The following is a 20,068-nucleotide window of genomic DNA, read 5'->3' as shown; positions in this document are numbered from 1 at the left end:
GAAAACAGACAGACAAACACAGAGAACAGAAGCACACATACACACAGACAACTCAAACAAAGAAACACATTTAAAAGGGGGAAAGAAAATGGGAAGGAAAGAGATGAAAAGAAGAGAAAATAGAAAGAAAAGAGATAGAAGAAAAAAAATTAAAAAAATAAAAAAGGGGGTCGGAGACAACAAAGGATAGTAGACAGTTTAAAAGTGTATGACTAGTTGACGGGATAGGTAAGGATGAGATACAGGAGAATATATCTGGGTTGCAAGAAGGTGAAAAAGTAAGGGAGAAAGGAGAAAGGAAAATTAGGAGTTAAAATTTAAAAGAACTAAGTAAATAAAAAGGGGAAAAAAGGTAAGAATAACAAAGAAATAAGTACAAAAAAAGTGAAGAAAAAATTTTATATACATATATAGAAAAAAGCAGCAGCTCCCCCTTGTGGATAGGCGTAGTTTGATGTGGTAGGTCTTGGAGGCTGCTCTCAGAGGCTCTGCCTTGGTGTCTATGGAGATTAGAATGGCAGCACGCCAAGCTCCGCTGAACTAAGCACTGTAGGCCACTCTAATGAGTCAGATCTCCTTGGGCCGCAGTTGAGCCGAGTTGTATTTTCGAGGCCTGCCTTGGTTCAGAGTTCTAGTTCGTGCACGTTTGTGCTACCACAGATGAAATGCATTTGTTTTGGTGGCTGGCTTCTTAGGGGGAGGAATCAGTTTGTCTTGGCTCAGGCAGGGATTTCAGCTGCCCCTGCCTGAGGCGAAATGAGCAGCAGGAGGTGAAGTGCACACCTTCACAGACCCAACTGCGGAGTCCCCACCCCCAGCCAGGATAGCGATTGCAATGGGAGAAAGAAAAAAAAATTATAAAAAGAAAATTGAGTCTCTCTTGGCTTCAGATTGCTGTTGCTCAAGGCACTGTGCGCTGCTGGAAATGAGCTGTGAGCTCCTGCAGCCTAAGTGCGTGCCCAGGCCTCCACTGGCCGCCGACTCCCTGTCGAGGGTTGTGTAGGTGTGGGCCCTATTTTTTCCTGTGGGCACCCGGGATTCGGGATTCACGCAGCCAGGGCAGGGGGCGATACATCGTGGAAATGAGGTGCATGGTCCCGTTTCCAAAACCAAGTTTGAAGTGCGTGCCCCTGGTGCAGCCGCGGCTGTGGCAGCCTCTCGCAGCTGGCCACTGCTGCTGATTCCCCGCCGAGATGGCTTAGGGCTGGAAGCTGTTCCATCCCTTGTGCCACCCGGGTTCAGGATTCCGGCTACCCAGCAGTTCTCTATGGAGTGGATTTCTCTCTCCAAGTGCGGCCAAGCATTCTTTACCTCTTCCCCAGAGACAGTACTATGAGCGTGTTCAGACTCTCTGTCTCTTCCCTTTATATCTCGGGCTCTGCACGCTGTGTTTGCCCCGCATTGGGCTGGGGCTCCTGCCTCCCCTGCCTGTCCCAGGCTGGCCCATTTTCAGATCTCCCCAGTTTGCACTCACTCACTCAGATATCCTTGAGGTTCTTTTCTTTCTGGAGTCCGTATTTTCTCCTTCCACTCTTGCAGATGAGAGTAATGTCCTTCTCAGTTCAATAGATGGGGCAGATGGAATTTACAGAGCTCCCTTCCTCTCCGCCATCTCGGCTCCACCCTCTGAACCAGGGTCCCACCCTTTCTTCCACTGGCCCCTAATTGCTATATTCTGACAAAAAAATTTAATCTGACTTGTATATCATTCATGTAATTATTTTACATACATGGAAAGTAAATTACATTTAAGATATTATATTTGATATATTTTATTTATTAAAAATAATAAAATTATATAAATTCAAGGATGGTAGGAATATCTGGAATGTATAGTCACTGTGCTCAGTATGAAGAGATATTGAATAAAGACAGCTATATTTTAGCCATTGAATCAGAGGTACTTAAAATAAAAGTAAAGTAATGAAGATGCTCTACTGCCAGCTATTCCCAAACTATTTGCTCCCCCTGCTTTTATTTTTTAGCATTTATGCATTTTATATTCTTGTTAGATTGGTAGAAAGCTCTGGGCTCTGGAAAGGGAGAACATCCTTTAGGCCATTAGGTAAACAAAAAACGTTGGGCTGATTGAAAAAAATGATCTCTATTTAAATTGTGTTTACCATTTCTACTATTTTTATTTCTAGGGAGGATATTAATAAAGAAAACTCTCCGGACTTAGGAAGTTAAAGCTGGGTTTAATTGTATTCCTTCTAGAGTTTCACCTAACTTTTGCCAATAATCCCCATCTTTCACTCTCTCTTTCACTTGTTGTAGAATTTATTAAACAGTAAGAAGAGGAGAAAGTAGAAAGATACATCAGGGACAGAAATGAGAGTGTACAGATGGTTCCGTACCAATCATGTTTAGAAAATGAAAATGACTCTATGTTAAGTATCACCATAAGAGGTGTGTGTGTGTGTGTGTGTGTGTGTGTGTGTGTGTGTGTGTGTGTTTCACCTCAGTAGGGTCAGGCATACATAGCAGAAAAAGAGAGGCTAATGGGGAGCTGAATTTCCAAAAATAAACTTTCCATTTCACATTTCATATCAAGCCACTCTGGACAGATATGGTAGCAACAATAGGATAAAGTTTCAAGGGGCATTGTGTACTAGACATGCTGCAGCACAGGTAAATGTTCCAGTGTAGGCTTACAGTATTTCCCCCCGTTTTCTTTACCTATGGGTTCTATCCTCATTCAAAAATTTAAAAATGATAATTTCTATTGACATTTTAAAGCAGCACAGTGGGAAAATATGGCCCTTAGATTGATACCATTATGGATGGTGACAAATAATTTATTAATATAATACTTTTATGAAGCTTTCATTGCTAAGGGTAAGCTTGTGAATTAAGATCAGAAGTTTAAGCCTAACTAAATTCTACTTCTTTCTAATTTTTTAAAAAAATCTTTTATTTAATTTTGATATATAGAGAGACAGAGCATGATAGGGTGAGGGGCAGAGAGAGAAGGAGACCCAGAACTGGAAGCAAGCTCCAGGTTCTGAGCTGACAGCATAGAGCCTGACATGGGGCTCGAGCCCACTAACAGGAGATCTGCCCTGACCCGAAGTCGGAGGCTTAACCAACTGAGCCACCCAGGTGCCCCCTAAATTCTACTTCTAATGAGAAAAATAAAAATAAAAATACTGAGTTTCTATAGTTTTCACATAGAAGTGATCTTATATCATTTGTGTTGATCATACAGTTCTTTGTTTTCTAAGGTAATTGAAATCCTCAAAAGCACAGTAAGTTCATTTTCAAACAACATAATCAGTATTTTTAGGTGAAAGGGAAGGATATTGGATTAAGGTTAAGTATTGGGAAGTAGTGGTATCTCTTCACAGATCATGCAGATCTTCAGTTTCGTTAATAATTATAAATATTATTGAGTACCTACTCTGGTAATAATAATAGGCACTCAATAAAATGCCAGATAAGGCCAGAGTCTTCATGGGGTATAAAACTTTAGGCAGGTCCGATAGGCGGGAGACAGTTCAAGAACATAAAAAAGTAATTAACCTAATTTCACCTAGTGATTGGTGCTATGAAGGAAATCAACAGGATGATGTGGCCGATAGGTGTTGTGTGTCCATTCATCTTTCACCCGTTTATTGTCAGAAGACACCAAGGTTTGAATGAAAGCTCTGAGCATAAGGACACAGCTGGAGTGAATCTCTTTTCTCAAATGATCCAATCCCTGGATAATCTAAGGGCTGTTCCTCTGATTTCAGCCCTTCTGTGTCTACTTTCTGCTTTTCTCACTGGGTTCCCTCCTCTCCTACAGTGAAGCTTCTGTGTCTAGAACTCTTGCCTTTTGCCATTAACTTTTCTAATTACTGATATATGATTTCTGACATAAATCTCTTCCAGGTGTCTGATATGGGAAGGAAAACAGGTATAAAATTCAACTATCAGTTTGGTTACTTGTGATTATATTATGTTAAAATATTTTGCACCCATTCATCTATCCATGAACACAGGTTTCTTCCATATCTTGCCTGTTGCAAATAATGCTGTAATAAACATAGGGGTGCATATCTCTTTTTGAATTAGTATTTTTTGGGGGGAGATCCAGTAATGGGATTACTAGATCATATAGTACTTCTATTTTTAATATTTTGAGGAACCTCTATACTGTTTCCTATGGTGGTTTTGCCAATTCACATTCCCAGCAACAATACACTAGGCTTCTCTTTTCTCCACATTCTCTCCAACTCTTGTTACTTATTATCTTTTTGTTACCAGGCATTCTGATTAGTGCAAGGTGATTTTGTGGTTTTGATTTGCATTTACTGATGATGAGTGCTGATGAACATTTTTTTTCATGTGCCTCTTGGCTATCTGAGTGTCATCTTTGCAAAAATGTCTATTTAGGTCCTCTGCTAAAATAATTTAAATCAAATTATTTGGGTTTTTTTTTTTGGTGTTGGGTTTTTTAAGTTCTTTATATATTTTGGATATTAACTCCTTATGAGATATATCATTTGAAAATTATCTTTTCCCATTTAGTAGGTTACCTTTCTTTTTTATTGATAGTTTCCTTCACTGTACAAAAGGTTTTTATTTTGGTGTGGTCCCAATAGTGTATTTTTGCTTTTGTTTTATCTATAAATATATATGGGGGGAAGGTGTAAGGGATGGACAAAATAGTTTGTAAAGTGATTACAAGGTACAGACTTTCAGTTATACAATAAATAAGTTGCAGAGATGAAAACTGCAGCACAGGAAATATAATCAATAATATTGTAATGACAACTTTTATTATACAGAACACTGAGTAATGCACAGAATGTTCAAATCTCTATGCTATACACTTGTAACAAACATAACATATTTGGATTTTAGATGGATAGATAGATAGTAGAGAGAAGTTAAATAGATGATTTGAGAAGTGGTTTTTGGATTTCAAGTGTTTGACGTTACATCCGTTGATCAGCTTATAGTTAGTAGTGAGTCACTCGCAATCATCTTTGAAGCTCATTTATTTCCTTTTTTGTTTAAATTATGTTTAAAGAAACAACTCTCCTGAACCTTTTGTATATAAAAAGACATTTGATAGTTTTAGTCATATAATTTGTAGAAGCAAAAGTTTTTTTAAAAAAACTGACCTAACTACAGAAAATAAAGCAACAGCACCAGTCTGAGACTTAAGCAGATGAGGTGTTGGTGTCCCTCATTCCATCTCATAAGACATAGATTCTAAAGCAGAAGTAACGATTTTACTTAGTCTGTTAACTTTCAGAATCCCAGACCATGAGGCTCAACTCAGTAATGTGACATTTTATTTCTAATTCTTTCTGTCTTTTACAATACTATTCATGGGAAATATTTGAATCAATGTAGATTGGGTAGTAAGTACCAAATGACCTGGTAGTTACAGATGGCAGGGAACAAACCTGTGCCCAGAAAGTAAAGGAATAGCTCATGTATTTACTAAAGAAATTATTTATTACTGCATCCTTAAGAACGGAGGCACTGGGGCGCCTGGGTGGCTCAGTTGGTTGAACTTTCGACTCTTGACTTCAGCCCAGGTCATGATCTTACAATTCGTGGGATTGAGACCCACATCAGGTTCTGCACTGACAGCATGGAGGCTGCTTGGGATTCTATCTGTCTCTCTGATTTTCAACCTACTCACCCTTGCACATGCACTTTCAGTCTCTTTCTCTCAAAATAAATAAATAAAATTAAATTTAAAAAATAAATAAATAAGAAGAACTGCAGCACTTAACGTTCATTCTCACATTCATTCTCATTTTTTTAAGTATCATGTGCTGGATTAAAACATAAACAAGATGACAAAACAAAATAAATAAAATAAGATATGCAAAGAAACTCAGTACAGGCAATCAGATGATAAGTAGGATTTTTAAAGAAACACTTAAGTAACTAATATACATTTGAAAGGTAAATAAACTCTGGCTAACCTGCGGATTGTCATCAGGCAGTGTGTGTTTATAAAACTAATTTCAGAAAAACACAGCCTCTGATGTGTAGCATTTGCCAATTTCCAAAGTACTACCACCATGACAAATTTCGAGTGGCCCAAGTGAAGTCACTGGATGTGGAATTAGGAAAATATATAAACGACTATCTTATCAACCAGAACAAGTCAACTGCAATGGGCCACTGTATAAACCACATAACACCTGTTTAATCTAATGTTTGAAATATTTCTAATTCATAAAAGATTTATTTGGTGCTGTGGGGTATAGGTTAATATAAACTGATTTTTAAACAATAAATGTTTTACCTTTAAGCACTGAAACACTTTAAATAGTAACTATTTCTTAATGAAAATCCCACTTATGTTGCATTTTTCCTACCTGTAGAGCCTAATTTCATCACTGGCTAATAACACAAGACCCTCACTTGACATTATGATGGGCTATGAGGAATATTGTGTAGATAATGGTTAAAAGTACATGGTATTAAGCCAACTATTTGGGAAAAAATCCTACCTCCACCACAAAGTACCTGTGTGATATTGAGCAAATTACCTAGACTTCGTATACTTTGGTTTCCTTACCTTCAAACTGGATAAAGGTATAAGTGCAATTGGTTCTTCTTATTCAGGATTGTTGTATTTTATAAAATCACTGAAAACACTGGATTAGTGAATATGGAAACATTGTGCCTAGGAGAAATACAGGGTTAGTTTCCTGCAATTGATTTGTCGATTAATCAATATTTAATGTAGTTTTGTGTGTGTTTCTGTTTAAAGATGCATTATTCAATATGTATTTGTTGACTCATTCACACTGGAGTTCTAGTCAAAAGGCACTATATGCTGATGTATGAACAAAGTTTATCTGACTATTTTCTGAATAAGTGATACCACAACTTTCTTGCACTTAGGTACACTAGATAACACTGCATGTGGGAGCCACTTATTTATTTTTTTTAATGTTTTTTATTTATTTTTGAGAGATAGAGACAGTGTGAGTAGGGGAGAGTCAGAGAGAGAGGGAGACACAGAATCTGAAGCAGGCTCCAGGCTCTGAGCTAGCTGTTAGCACAGCGCCAGATGTGGGGCTCAAACCAAGGAATCGTGAGATCGTGACCTGAGCCGAAGCCGGATGCTTAACCCACTGAGCCACCTAGGCGCCCCTTGGGAGCCAATTTAAACCGCAAAACCGCAGAAATCACCACAAAAAAGCACAAAAATATGAAAAATATGGAATTAAGTGGATCACAAAAGGACACTGCCTACAGTAGAAGGGCTCAGCATGGAATGTCACATCTGGTGACGTCTAATTTTTTGCCACTCTGTGCATGCATATATATGTGGATTTCTACAAAAGCATTGATTTGGTTGTAATCAATACATGTTAGTGACTAGACAGTTCACAAATCCAGAATCAGCGAATAGAAAAGGCCAACAGTACTTCACAGTGCTATTAATGTTTGCAAAATGCTGGGAATAGTTAGTGTTCAAATGATAGGTACTCAGTAAACATGCCAGATAAGGCCAGAGTCTTCATGGGATATAAAACTTTAGGCAGGGCTGATAGGAGGGAGAGAGCTCATTTGCCTCAGGTTGCCATTTCAATATTTGGTCTTTTTTATTTTATTTTTCCATTATCCAGTTTACTGCCATAAGCTGCCAAGCATCCGCTTTTTCTCACTGTAACCAGTGTGCACTCCAGCCTCTTAAGCCCCTCCCTGCACCCATGCCCTTTGCAAAAACAGTTCAACTGACTGATCAGAAAATCTGTGTGAAGACTTGAGTGTACTTGAGAGAATCCCCAGCTCTACTATGGTTATTTAAGTTATTCACCTTTTGCTTCTGTTCCCTAAATCCTGGCTGTATTGCAAATATTTGAGCTTGCCAGGAATCTGCCCTGTGTTTACATATGTGGAGTTTTATTACCATTTGGGGTTAAGGTTCAGATTGTGTTTTTACTGTCAAGGTTTTGGCCAAGAAATTTCATAGTTTTGGAGCTGTGGCCTATTCATGATCCTTCGTAGGTGAGATACTCAGACCACATGATAGATTATTATGTCATGGTAGGTTATGGCGAACTTTAAGATAGGGTTTATGGAAGACTCCCTGTTAGATTTTATTTAAAAGTCACTCCCAGTAGTAAATGTTCATCTGAATTCCATGGTCACAGGGAAACTATTGCCTGGTGAGGGACTTTATATTATTTACAATAATGTAACACAAACAAAAAACTTTCATTATTAAAACGTTGTTAATTTTTGAAGTCAAATTTTGGATGTCCCTTGAGGATTTTGCCTCGCTGAGATGCTAATTCTGGTGGGTCTTAAAATAGCTATATATAAACTTTAAATAACAAACCCGGGGATGGGAGGAATCCCTCAGTGAAGTTGGATGTTATGAGGATTGAAATAGGTTTCACTAATGTTTATGTTGGATTCTTAGATTTAGGTATTTCATAAAGAATTCTTGGCTAAGCCCAGTGATAAATTTTATTATTGCAAGTAGGCTCAATTATATAAACACTATTTAAAATTGAGGTATTACTAATGGTTAATAAGATAATGAATTCTAGTACTCTTTTTCAAAACAAGGATAGATTTTCTCTAGCTTTTATCTTCATATTCAGTTAGATATATATTGTTGCTGCTTTTTTGTAAGTGGTCCACGAGTCTATTAATATTTTGTTGATCTGTAAAATTCATACAAGCTTGAGGTTTTAAAGGTACAATTCAATATCCAATAAAACAAACACACCAAAGGAGATAAAATTCCTAAGATTTAATGCCTTCGTAAGGGAAACTGTGTTAAAATGTTGTCTTCTTGTGTGTTAGCATATGTATGGGAAACACATTTTAAGTGAAAATGTGTCTGCTCTAGAAGAGTAGATAACTTTGTTTTATAATGAGCTGAAAGTTCAGAAAAATATCCATCTCACAGAATAATAAATTAAATCAAGGGGTCAAGAAAATACAAAAGAGGAAATAAAGGAAAAGCAGGAGGTGAGTTAATAAAGAGCCATTGCTTGTGAGCTAACTTCTCCCTACAAAAATGATAGGAAAACAGCCAACAGAGCAACAGAAAGAAAATTGCATCAGGCTTCAGTGTTTATGTTTTTGATGGAAATGTACAAATCATTTCCATCCCTTGTGGTGCTGTCATGCTCCATCACTTTAGTCCATTTTCACCTTGCAAAGAAATTTTGAATGGAACTCCCTGCTCTGGCAGCTAATTAATCTCTCACAAGCCTGCTCCTGCAGCCTGTCTGCCTGGAATGCCCCACACCTTGGACCAGTGACTCATGAGCAGATTTCTTTCCCCCTTCAACAGTTCTTTCTTCCTTTAAGCTATGTGAAGACCCAGCTTTTCATTTTTATTCGGGAAACTGTGTGAGCTGTATCATTCAGGAATTGCTCCCTCTATCTCACCTCCATAAATGGACATACTCTCAAATAACCAAACTGGGTTTTAATGAACAACAAATCATGAATATAAATTGTAAATGTGCATAGTATTTTACCAATAGTGAGTATATCCAAGGACACATATTACTAGAACAGTACATTTTCTGTGTATGTATATTTGTTAGATCTCTGTTAGGATGAACCAGATACAATCATATTTGTAATACTGTTGCATTTGCCTTTAAAAATACTTCCAAATATTGCAATTGGAGACTTTTTAGTTTAATGGCAATTATGCATGTTAAAAAAAACCTTTTAAGTTAAAAGCATAATTCTTTGTAAGTTGAAATGCTTCGATTAGAAATAAATATCAGATTCAGAATTTGTCCATTTAATAAATATAGTCTTCTAAAAAGTTACCACTAATGAACTATTTATAAATAATAATCTTAATTTTGTCACAGATAGAACTCTATTTCACTAACAGTTCATAGGAGGTTAGAAATATTAATCATACTTGTATATATTGTTCATGCTGTTTCTTTCTTATGCAATCATCTGTATTGGTTGCATTTTCTCTTACTTGTATTGTTTTTATTAAATCTCTTGTGGATTTTTATTTTTTATGTTTTCTTTCCTTTTATTTTCTTTCAATTAAAAATAAAAGATTTCCCAGGAGCTATGTACAGGAAAGGAAAGGAAAAGATGTCTATGCTAATGGTATAGCTATTTTTTAAAATATTTATTTATTTTAAGAGAGAAAGCAGGGGAAAGAGCCAGAGAGAGGGAGAATCTTAAGCTGGCTCCCTGATCAGTGCAGTGCCCCAAAGGTATAGCTGTTTTAAATATTAAAGATTCTCTGTCCATCCATGCTTGTATGAGAAACTTATTTGATAAGAGAATAGACTCACTATAATAGTCAATTATTCACAGAAATATACAGCAGGAGAGGAAGGTAGAAAGGAAAAGTATTCCGGCAAGCCATATTTGTTTTTAGTTGTTTAGTCTGGTGAAATGAATAGTTATTAAGTTTTCAGTTAGATGAGTTTTAACAAATGTATATGCCTTTGAAACTAATATAGATATAAACCATTTCTATGACCACACAAAGTTTCCCTGTGTCTTCATTTAATCAATACCTACTCCCTCTAGCAAATACTGTTCTGGTTTCTGTAACCATATATTAATTCTTCCCTGTGCTTCTTTTTTATAGTTTACATTTATCTTCCTTTTTTATTTATTTTGAGAGAGAGAGAGAGAGAGAGAGAGAGCGAGCGAGCATGAGCAGTGAAAGGGCAGAGAGATGGAGGGAGAAAGACAGTCCCAAACAGGATCCATGCTTTCAGTGCAGAGCCCAACACAGAGCTCGATCTTGCAAATTGTGAGGTCATGACCTCAGCCAAAATCAAGTCAGGCACTTAACCAACTGAGCTACCCAGGCACCTCTCCATTTATATTCTGGGGTTCTTTTTTCGCACATACATTATAACTGCGTTTTTTTATCCTTAAACATTTATAATAGTTGGTTGAAGTCTTTGTCTTCTGTAATCAATATTCGATTCATTTTAGAATCTCTTTTGATGACTGACTGAGATTTTATCTTGATTATGGATCACATTTACTACCTCTTCACATGTGTAGTAATTTAAAAAATTTTAAATGCTGAATGTTGTTACTGGCCAAATTACAGGGAGTCTATATTAGGTATTCATTCTATGAAAGGTAGTGGGTTTGGTCCTAGTGATTAGCTTAATTATCAGCATATTATTTTTGCCCTTTCTGTCTTGGTTTTATCATTTGGCAAGGAAAGTCTACTTTGGTTTTGAACTTAGTTCATGAAGATGACCCTTACTTTTACTGTGGGGCCTTTCTGGAGTCCCAGCTAGAAGTCTGAGATGCCCAGTGAGTTCACTTCACTCTGGTTGGGATTAAAGTAAAGTGTCTTCCAACAGTTTCTGGTCTCTGGTATCACTATTCAGCTCCCAACCACACATTTCCTATCAGGGAATCTCTGTTAGGAGTGTTGACTCTTACTCCGTAGAAATGCCGTTTAGACCTTGACCAAGAATTCCAAGAGAATCCCCATAAAAACTACTGCCATTCCAGGGCAGTTCCCTTTTCTCCGCTCCCCCCCACTGCACAGTCCAGGCTTATCCTCAGCCCCAGTAGTTCTCTCACTTTTGTCTCAGAGACTTCACTTCTGCTGGGGGCCTGCTGTTATGCTTGGTATCAGGGAAGTGCTTCCAAGTAGAATGTCAGCAGGGTAGTGGAACTCATGTTGAGCTTTTTCTTTCTCTAAAAGATTACTATGTTGTGCTGTGTTTAGTTTAATGCCATAGAACAGTTGCTTTACATAATTTGTATAATTTTATATTTATTTATTGTGTGGGAAGACATAAAGTACTGGTTATTCTACATGGTTAGAAACACAGATTCTAACAAGATGTTTTTACCGTTAGATAAAGGAGATAAAGGGGATCGCCGGCTGAGGGTGGTAGGGAGGCAGGGGCTGTCAGAGTTATTCAGAGCTTGTGACGCAAGGGGTTTTAGAACAAGATACATCTATACTTCAAAATACAAAGTGGAAGAGAGATGAACTTCAGGGATCGAGACAATAACACACTTGGTGGTAGGTCTTTGTGGAAGATGATAAATCTGATTAGAAATTAGAGATAACATAGGTCCAGTTTTTCTCTTTCTGCTGTTTAATTTAGCAAGTAGCTGTCATTAAAAAATAAGTCATAATAAAAAGAAACCAACCCTGAACTTATGAAGAATTAAAAAGTTGGAAGAATAAATTAATAATTAATAAATTAATATAAACCAAATTCTAAGGACCATATAACGCATAAGGAATTACTTTAGCAAAGTTATCAATGATTCAGATATCAAATTATATTTTCAAAGATCACATAAATGCTATTTTTAATTTATTTTACATGATAAAACATCAAAAATGCTAAAGTATTTCATTTATAAGACAGTAATATATATGAAAAGTAGACTGAGAAATATCAGCAAATAAGTGAAATTGAAAATATAAACAAAGGCTTTTGATGCCCCCCCCACACAATTGAGAATTATAAAGAGCAGGTGTGAAAAATGAAAATATATATGTAAGGCTATAAGTATCATAAACAAAATGTTAAACATACAGACAAATGATACAAAATAAAAATATAACCTGCTTGGTAGTCCTAAAGGGAAAAAATGGAATAGATGGAAGAGAAAAATATAAAGATATAGTAGAAGTGACTTTCCTAGAATAACTAGTCCGAGAATAATAGATGAAAATAGCTGTCAAGTCATACTGTGATAAGATTTCTGAACAGCAGTGTTTATGAAACACCTACGTGGCTACTGCACATGAAAGCCTAATATCTACAAACAAAGTTGGGCAGAATTGGGAGGAGAGATTAGGCTGGCCTCAGACTTTACCTGTGGTACAAGAGAGTGGAAAATTTCTTCACAAACATTTGAGAAAAACTGATGAAACAAAATTATAATTATAACCACTCAAAATTGCTCTTGAAGTACTGAATGATCAAGACAATGTAAAAAATATGGGTACACAGGATTAATTTAAATATATGTTAAGTAAAAACTAGGACAGGTGGGGGGCACTAAGTAACTATGAGATTTGGATTACTGATCAAATGTGTGTTATGATTTTTGATGTTGTAATATTAACAATGTGATATTGAAAAGTGGAGGTGAGTGAAAAAAGGAGAAGGAGGAATTCTACATTTGTTCATTTCCTTTTTTAAATTATACTTTTCTATAAGTGATAATAAATTAAAAATAGCATAATTTTAATATTTTTTCTTAATGTCAGGATGTCTTTTAGAGAATGATATTTCATAATAATAAAATATTTACTTGACCTTCAGCACTTCCTTTAATTCTACTTATTTTGTTTTATAGTTAAGTTCTATATAACTTAATAATTTCCTACTTTAATAAAATAAATATATTCATATTTTTCTGTAAAATCTCTTTCTGTCTCTCTTTCTCCATAAAGCTATGGAGAAAGATCAATTATTCTAATAGTTAAATGTCATTATTTCAATATGGTGGGCTTTGGAGTATACGCTTTTGAAGAAATGTTTTATACGTATGTTTTGGGAATTATTAGAAAATAGCACGTAAAATTTCTATATGACATGATAATTTCTTAAATATAAAAAATTATTCTGTACATTTTAGTACTAACCTCAATGAGGGAAAACAAATTCATAAGTAAAACCTAGGCATACTTATAAATATCCAAATATATGATCTTAAAGGACAAGGCATTATATGTTTCAAGCTTGTGAACCATATGGTCTCTCTTTTAACTATGTAACTCTGCTATAGTAGTGGGAAAGCAGAACAGACATGTGTAAACAAATTGGCATCTTCTATTAAGACATTTGCAAAAATAGATAGCCAGTCACTAAGACATACTTTGTTGACCTCGGATATATACTGTCCCATATCATCAGCTTTAATAACCAAACTATTATCAAACTCTCTTAGAAATATTGAGATTAAGACATTAATATAGAATGTCCCTAATTAATTAATTAATTAATTTTATTTTATTGTTCCTGATATTAATTAATACAATACTTAATTTTGATATGGAAAGGCTCAGTCAAAGGGAGTGTCACTGAGTCATTTACATACATATTAAAATATACATGGATCTTAATATCTCTTGATTTCTTTAAAAAACACCAAAATCAAGTGAGGAGGAACAAACTTTGCTCCAAACAGTTCTTAGATGCTGTGCTCAATTTGACTTCTTCCCTTCCCTTTTACATTTACGACCTTGGTCAAAGAATCCCAGAATGTTGGAGCTGGATTGGACCTCTCAGTGCATCATATTAAGTAAACTCATTCACACAGGAAGGAGAGCTGCTGGCATTGAGACTGCATAACTTGCCCCTGGTCACCTTGCTAGCTCTTGTCAAAGTTAGGACTCAAACTCGGCCTCCTCGCTCCCATTGCAGAGGTTTTCCCACTATGCCAGACTACCAGATACGGCCTGGTTCAAGCCAGAGAGGAGCCAGGTGATCAGAGCTTACACAACTGGTTATCATAATAGATATGAGCTTACATAGACTCCTGTGTTTTCAGCACTGTTAATTATCCTGCTTCTACTCTTTCTTTATTTTTAAAATATGCTTATCATTGAAGTTCATTAAAAGCAATTAAACATTACAAACAGGAACTAATGCTGCTCTGTATATACTCAGTTTCTTGACCAAAGACAAAACTGCAGTTTTCTTTCCTTCTCAGTTATTTCTAACAGTTGAGATCAGAATCGCCTGGAGACCTTGTTAAACCACACATAGTTGGGCCTCGACCCCAGAGTTTCCAATTCACTGGGTTTAGGATGAAGCCTGAACATTTGCATTCAGTTGTTTTCTTTTCTTAGCATATTCCTTTATTAGGTGGGGACAAGTTTTATTTAGTCATTTCATGAGAAGGAGTAAATGACACTTGGTGTGACTATAAATTGAAGGTAACTAAAATTTAGTCAGTTGTATGCTACTAATTTTATAAAGTACTTAGGATGTCAGGTGACTACAGAATTTCCTTCAAATGTGGCTCTTATACATTTTTGTAATTTATAAAACTACTTTATACTTCAGATACTTAAATTATCTTCATTAGCATTGTGTACACAGCATAAGAAACATTTGGGTTCTAGCTCCTAAAACTCGATCTCTCCCTTTCTCTCTACACAGTGAAAGATGCAGATGTACTTTGTATGGACATACAGATTCTGTGAACAGCATTGAGTTTTTTCCTTGCTCCAACATTCTTCTCACAGGCTCTGCAGATAAGACCTTATCTGTATGGGATGCAAGAACGGTAAGCAACTCTTCAGCCCTTTTTCTAGGTTTTGATAAGTCGAATCACTCTTGGTCAGTCTTTAGGTACCATGTGCAACTTACGAATTGTGCGAGGGCATAGAGGGTAAAAAAATAGTAGTATGTTTCTATTTTTACAAGATCTTGCTTACGTACTCTTACCTACCCTGCCTCCTGAATGTAAGAGTTGTAAAAATAATGCAATTACTTCATTAAATATCAGTTCAACAATTGTTTACTAAGACAGAAATTTTTCTGGGTCAGGAAATATGAAAGGGAAAACACATGGTGCTTCTCATTAAGAATCTTGTAGCAAAGAGAAACAATAGACTATCTTAATGCAATGAGGTATGTTTTTAAATGGAAGAACATACCAAAGGGAAAACATGGAGAACTGCCATCTGCCTGAAAGGGTATGGACGGCTTCCAAGAGAAGTCTGTGCTTGGACTGAGATACGGAGAAGTGGGATGTATCAGGTAGTCTGGAGAGTGTGGATTCTGGGAACGGGTGGTACATGTACAAAGCAGTAGAAATGTGAGGCTATGTTTTGGATGTAATAATATGTATGAATAGAGCTTACAGAAGAAGAAAGAAACAGCAGGTGAGATTATGCAGATAGACAAGGACAAGATCATGAAGTACCTGATTCAGATTTTATAGTGTTTCAGAGGTAATCTATTAGAATGTTAAGGAAACAGGGTAACATAATCAAATTTGCCTTTTAGAAAGACTAATATATTATGGTAGTTGAGTAAAAGAGTCTGTTTCATTGAGGAAGTTGGTACAACAGGCTATGAATGGATGGGAATTTGAACCAGGAAACTAAAAAAAAAAAAAAGAAAAAGAATGGATTAAAGGCAGAAGGTTTAACTCTCAGAATTTGAAGAGTGGTTGGAGGTAGAGATTATGGGAGGAAAAGGTGTTTAAGGTGATCAGCTGTGGGTTTGTCCACAGCTGAGGAATGTCCTGGATCATGGTATTTTCAGTGCTGAAATTAGACAGACCTACCTAGATTACTGTTGATTCAAAAGTGAAGTTGATATAAAGAAAGGAAGACAGAATGGGGAACTACATTTTCAAACAGTTTGCCAGAGGAGAGAAGAGTAGAAAAGGCTGTACCTCTAGGGTCAAAAGAAAGAGAGTCCTTCTTTGTTCAGATAGGAAACAACAGATTCATTGTTTTAGGGAAAGAGCAAAGGGAGGGGAAGGGATTGAAGATGGAGGAGAGACAAGACATAACACAGAGACTTATTGAGCACAGAGTTTAGTGATTTGAGAAATCTCAAGATATGCAAAACAGGATCTCTGTATCCATTCTTAGTAACATTTGATAGGACACCAAGGAAAACAAGGACTCCAGGAGACTATACAAAAAACAAACAAACAAACAAACAAACAAAAACAAAAAGGAAATACTCTGGTTCCAATTCCTCGGTCACTAAGGAAATGAAATTTGTAATTTCTCTTATTTGTCTTCCCATATATGACACATGATGAACATCAATAAAGGATTAGGATGATGAACATACAGATGGTGGGAATAGCAATCCAGTTCACTATAGGAGGCCCTATTTAGTCATCTGAGGCAAATTAATTTAGGATGAATACACAACAAGTAATCTTCAGGTTCACATATTACAGAAAAAGGCTACAAATGTCTTAGACACCAACTTCACATGTTGTAGAAATTTAGACTTCTGAAGAAGCAGAAGTCAAAAGGCACTGGGGGAAAAGTATGTCAGACCTGATTTAAGAATAAAATCAGAATGATTTGTTGTTGAGTACAAAGGTCCCACAACCTTTTCCTTGCTTTAAAATAGCTTAGACCCTGATACAGCAGAGTTCACTCCTGCTAATGGAGCATCAATGGAAAAGCAAAATTTTCAAATGCATTTAGCCTAAATACTTAGATGTGAAGTGCGTATAAAAGCAACTCATAAAGGAAAACCCACAGAGAAAATATTAATTTAGCAGTGACCCAAATGTTATGTTCATTTTCTCTTGATTTCAGGTTTTTTTCCCCTTCTACTCTCTGAAAGTGCTATAACTGAATGTTCTCAGAAAGCGTGTCTCTTTTTTTTTTTCATGAAAAACTGAAGCATTAGTGCTTGGAAGTAAAACCTTTCTTATTAAGAGAAGTTGCCTCTATATATTTGCTTTAAATGCACAGAGTTGTTTACTACTGGTGACCTTCCTACCTGATTTGTGAGCTCTTTTTGTACTGTTTTTATTCCCCACAATATCTCTGAGAACAGAAAAAATGTTCAGCACAGCACAGGGCCTTTAGTATACTGTAGCATAGCATTGGATTAAATGTATATACAAAGAAATGTTGTAAATCCCCAAAGTATCTCTTTAATATATATATTAAATTGGTGCGATGGCAAATTAAAGTTTATATTACTATGCATTCAAGCTTTGAATTAATTAACACTAGGAAAAGGACTTTAAAATATTTTGGTGTAAATAAATTGTTTTTCATAAATAATAGTAAGTGCATAATTGATTAGAAATAAAATTCATTCAATGCGTTTATTTTCTGAAGACATTTCCAAACCAGATGGTAAAAAATATATACTTAAATTGCTATTATGTAATATAGAATTAGCCAGTAAAACAAAGGGAAATTTACTTGTTATTAATAATTAAACTGCAAGATATTAACTAAAATGTTAATATAAAATTCTACAAATAACATATGACAATAACTCTAGAATTAAAACAATTGTTTTATTAAAGTCACATTAGGCACTTCTGGTGATTTTGTTTCAGATTCGCCTCATTTATTTAAAGCCCAAGAAAGCTTAAAAATCTAGATTTTATAAAATTATATGGCTTTTTAAAAGTACATGTTATATGTTGTTAATATAATATGAAATTATTTGCTGTCTTATATCCCAATGATTCATGCAGGAGTTAAAAATAAATTTACTTTTGTTGGTGAATATTAAGAGATATTGAAAGAGGGGCACCTGGGTGGTTTGGTGGGTTAAGTGTCCGACTTCAGATCAGGTCATGATCTCCCGGTTTGTGGGTTTGAGCTCTGGATCGGGCTCTGTCTGACAGCTCAGAGCCTGGAGCCTGCTTCTGATTCTGTGCCTCCCTCTTTCTCTGCCCCTCCCCTGCTCATCCTCTGTCTCTGTCTCTGTCTCTCTCTCAAAAATAAATAAACATTAGTTTTTTTTTAATTAAAGAAGAAGAGATTTTGAAAGAGAAAACCAGGGTAGCAGTAGTTTCTTCTGTGTGATACTACACAGCATACTGATATGGATAGCATTTTTTGGACTTACAACGTTAGCTGCATCCGTATTATGCCAGTGTACTTCTTCTTTATAACTTGTAGATTATGTTAATTCTTTAATAAATGATAAACTGTCTGGTTACTCTGAAAGTCTGGACCAAAAAGGCGATAATGGCTTCCTTCTCTTCCTAGTAAAGCTAGGACAGCCCATTTTGTCACCTGAGTGTGATCAATTACTATTGAGACATCCTCTAATAATTTTTGATGGAACATGAAAATGACCAGTGGATTATATTCCTATAAATTAGTTTTAAACCTCTTTCTCCCATTTCCAAACATATACTAGTCTTAAATCATTAACCTGATCTAACAGCTTATTGTCAAGGATAATGAATGTACAGACCTCTAAGTCAACTAGACAGATCAGCTCTGAATTTTGTGGGAGATGAGGAGAGGGATATAAATCTCTATAATTACCAAATTGAGACTATTAAATAGCTTGCAGTTTGAAAACTCATGAACTTGTTCTGTCTTATAGGACTACATGCAGAAAGACTATTTTTTCTCAAAGTTGTGAAACAGTGAAAGTATTTTATTAAAATTGAAAAATAAGATTAGAACATTGCCAGGAAATGATGTATAATATAGGACATTTAATGAAAACTTATAATGCTCTCTCAAAAGGTGATATGAAAAAATCCAAATATACATCAGTGGTTTGGAAGCCCATTTAAAATAAATGCAATGAGATTATTAGTCATTCACAAGTCCAATAAAAATATTAAGCCATTTGATGTTTTTAAAAAGAATGTGCTCACAGTATAACAAATGATAGGATTTGATGAGGTATACATCTATGAGTTGTTCAAAGCTGGGCTGGCCACAAGGTTGCTGACATTTTGTCTCTTGTGATGAATCACTGCCTCTGGTGGCTGTGCCTTGCCCCCTGGACTAACTGCAGGCTCTTGTCCAGCATACGCTGTTTTCCCGACTTAGCTTCAGCCAAAAGACCTAGTAACTAATGACTGAATTCCTATAAAGTGGAGAAACCAAGTACTCACCAAAGGAGTTATACTGCCAAGTCATGTCTGGCGCCTAGCCAAGGGTCATTTTCAGAGTTCAGCCTGTACCCTGCATACACCTGTTGGTTTCCCCTGATAGGATCTGGCTAATTCTCAGAGAAGCCTAGCACTATTCAGAAGCTGGAAAATGGAAATTAAGGCCAAACTTGTGCCTTCTCTTTCTAGGTTTTATTCCTCAGCCACATTCAATTTAGTAATCTTTATTGAAGATCTTTTTCCCAGGTAACATACTGGGCTCTGGATTATTGACTGTGACACAGTCTCAGGTTTAAGTGAACATGTGGTCTATTAATTACTATGCAGTGATAATAAAGATATAAAGGTATATAGGTAGAAAGATAAGTTATTTTAAAATAATGTAGTAATTGCTCTATATATAACTATAGCTTTGACCTTTTGTACCAAAAGCTCACTATTTCAAAAGGTGACTTTATGACTTACACTTACTGGATACCTCCTATGTACCATCACTGTACACATACAATCTATGTAATGCTTACTGGAATTACCATTATTGTATATATGAGGAATT

At 35.9% G+C, this 20,068-nt stretch overlaps 1 protein-coding gene across 1 annotated transcript in view; it reads left to right on the top strand.

Moving 5' to 3' along the window:
• SPAG16 (sperm associated antigen 16) overlaps positions 1 to 20,068 on the top strand; it is a 919,440-nt gene that overhangs the window by 533,608 nt on the left and 365,764 nt on the right. The window contains exon 13 of the mRNA XM_029933901.1: positions 15,087 to 15,213. Within this exon, the coding sequence (XP_029789761.1) occupies positions 15,087 to 15,213 (127 nt within the window). The remainder of the gene's footprint in view (positions 1 to 15,086; positions 15,214 to 20,068) is intronic.

The sequence above is a fragment of the Suricata suricatta genome, chromosome 3 (genome assembly GCF_006229205.1).
Source record: "Suricata suricatta isolate VVHF042 chromosome 3, meerkat_22Aug2017_6uvM2_HiC, whole genome shotgun sequence".
NCBI classification, from domain to species: Eukaryota; Metazoa; Chordata; class Mammalia; order Carnivora; family Herpestidae; genus Suricata; species Suricata suricatta.
Note: the sequence above shows the minus strand (reverse complement) of the source record. Positions and strands in the feature narration are given on the sequence as shown.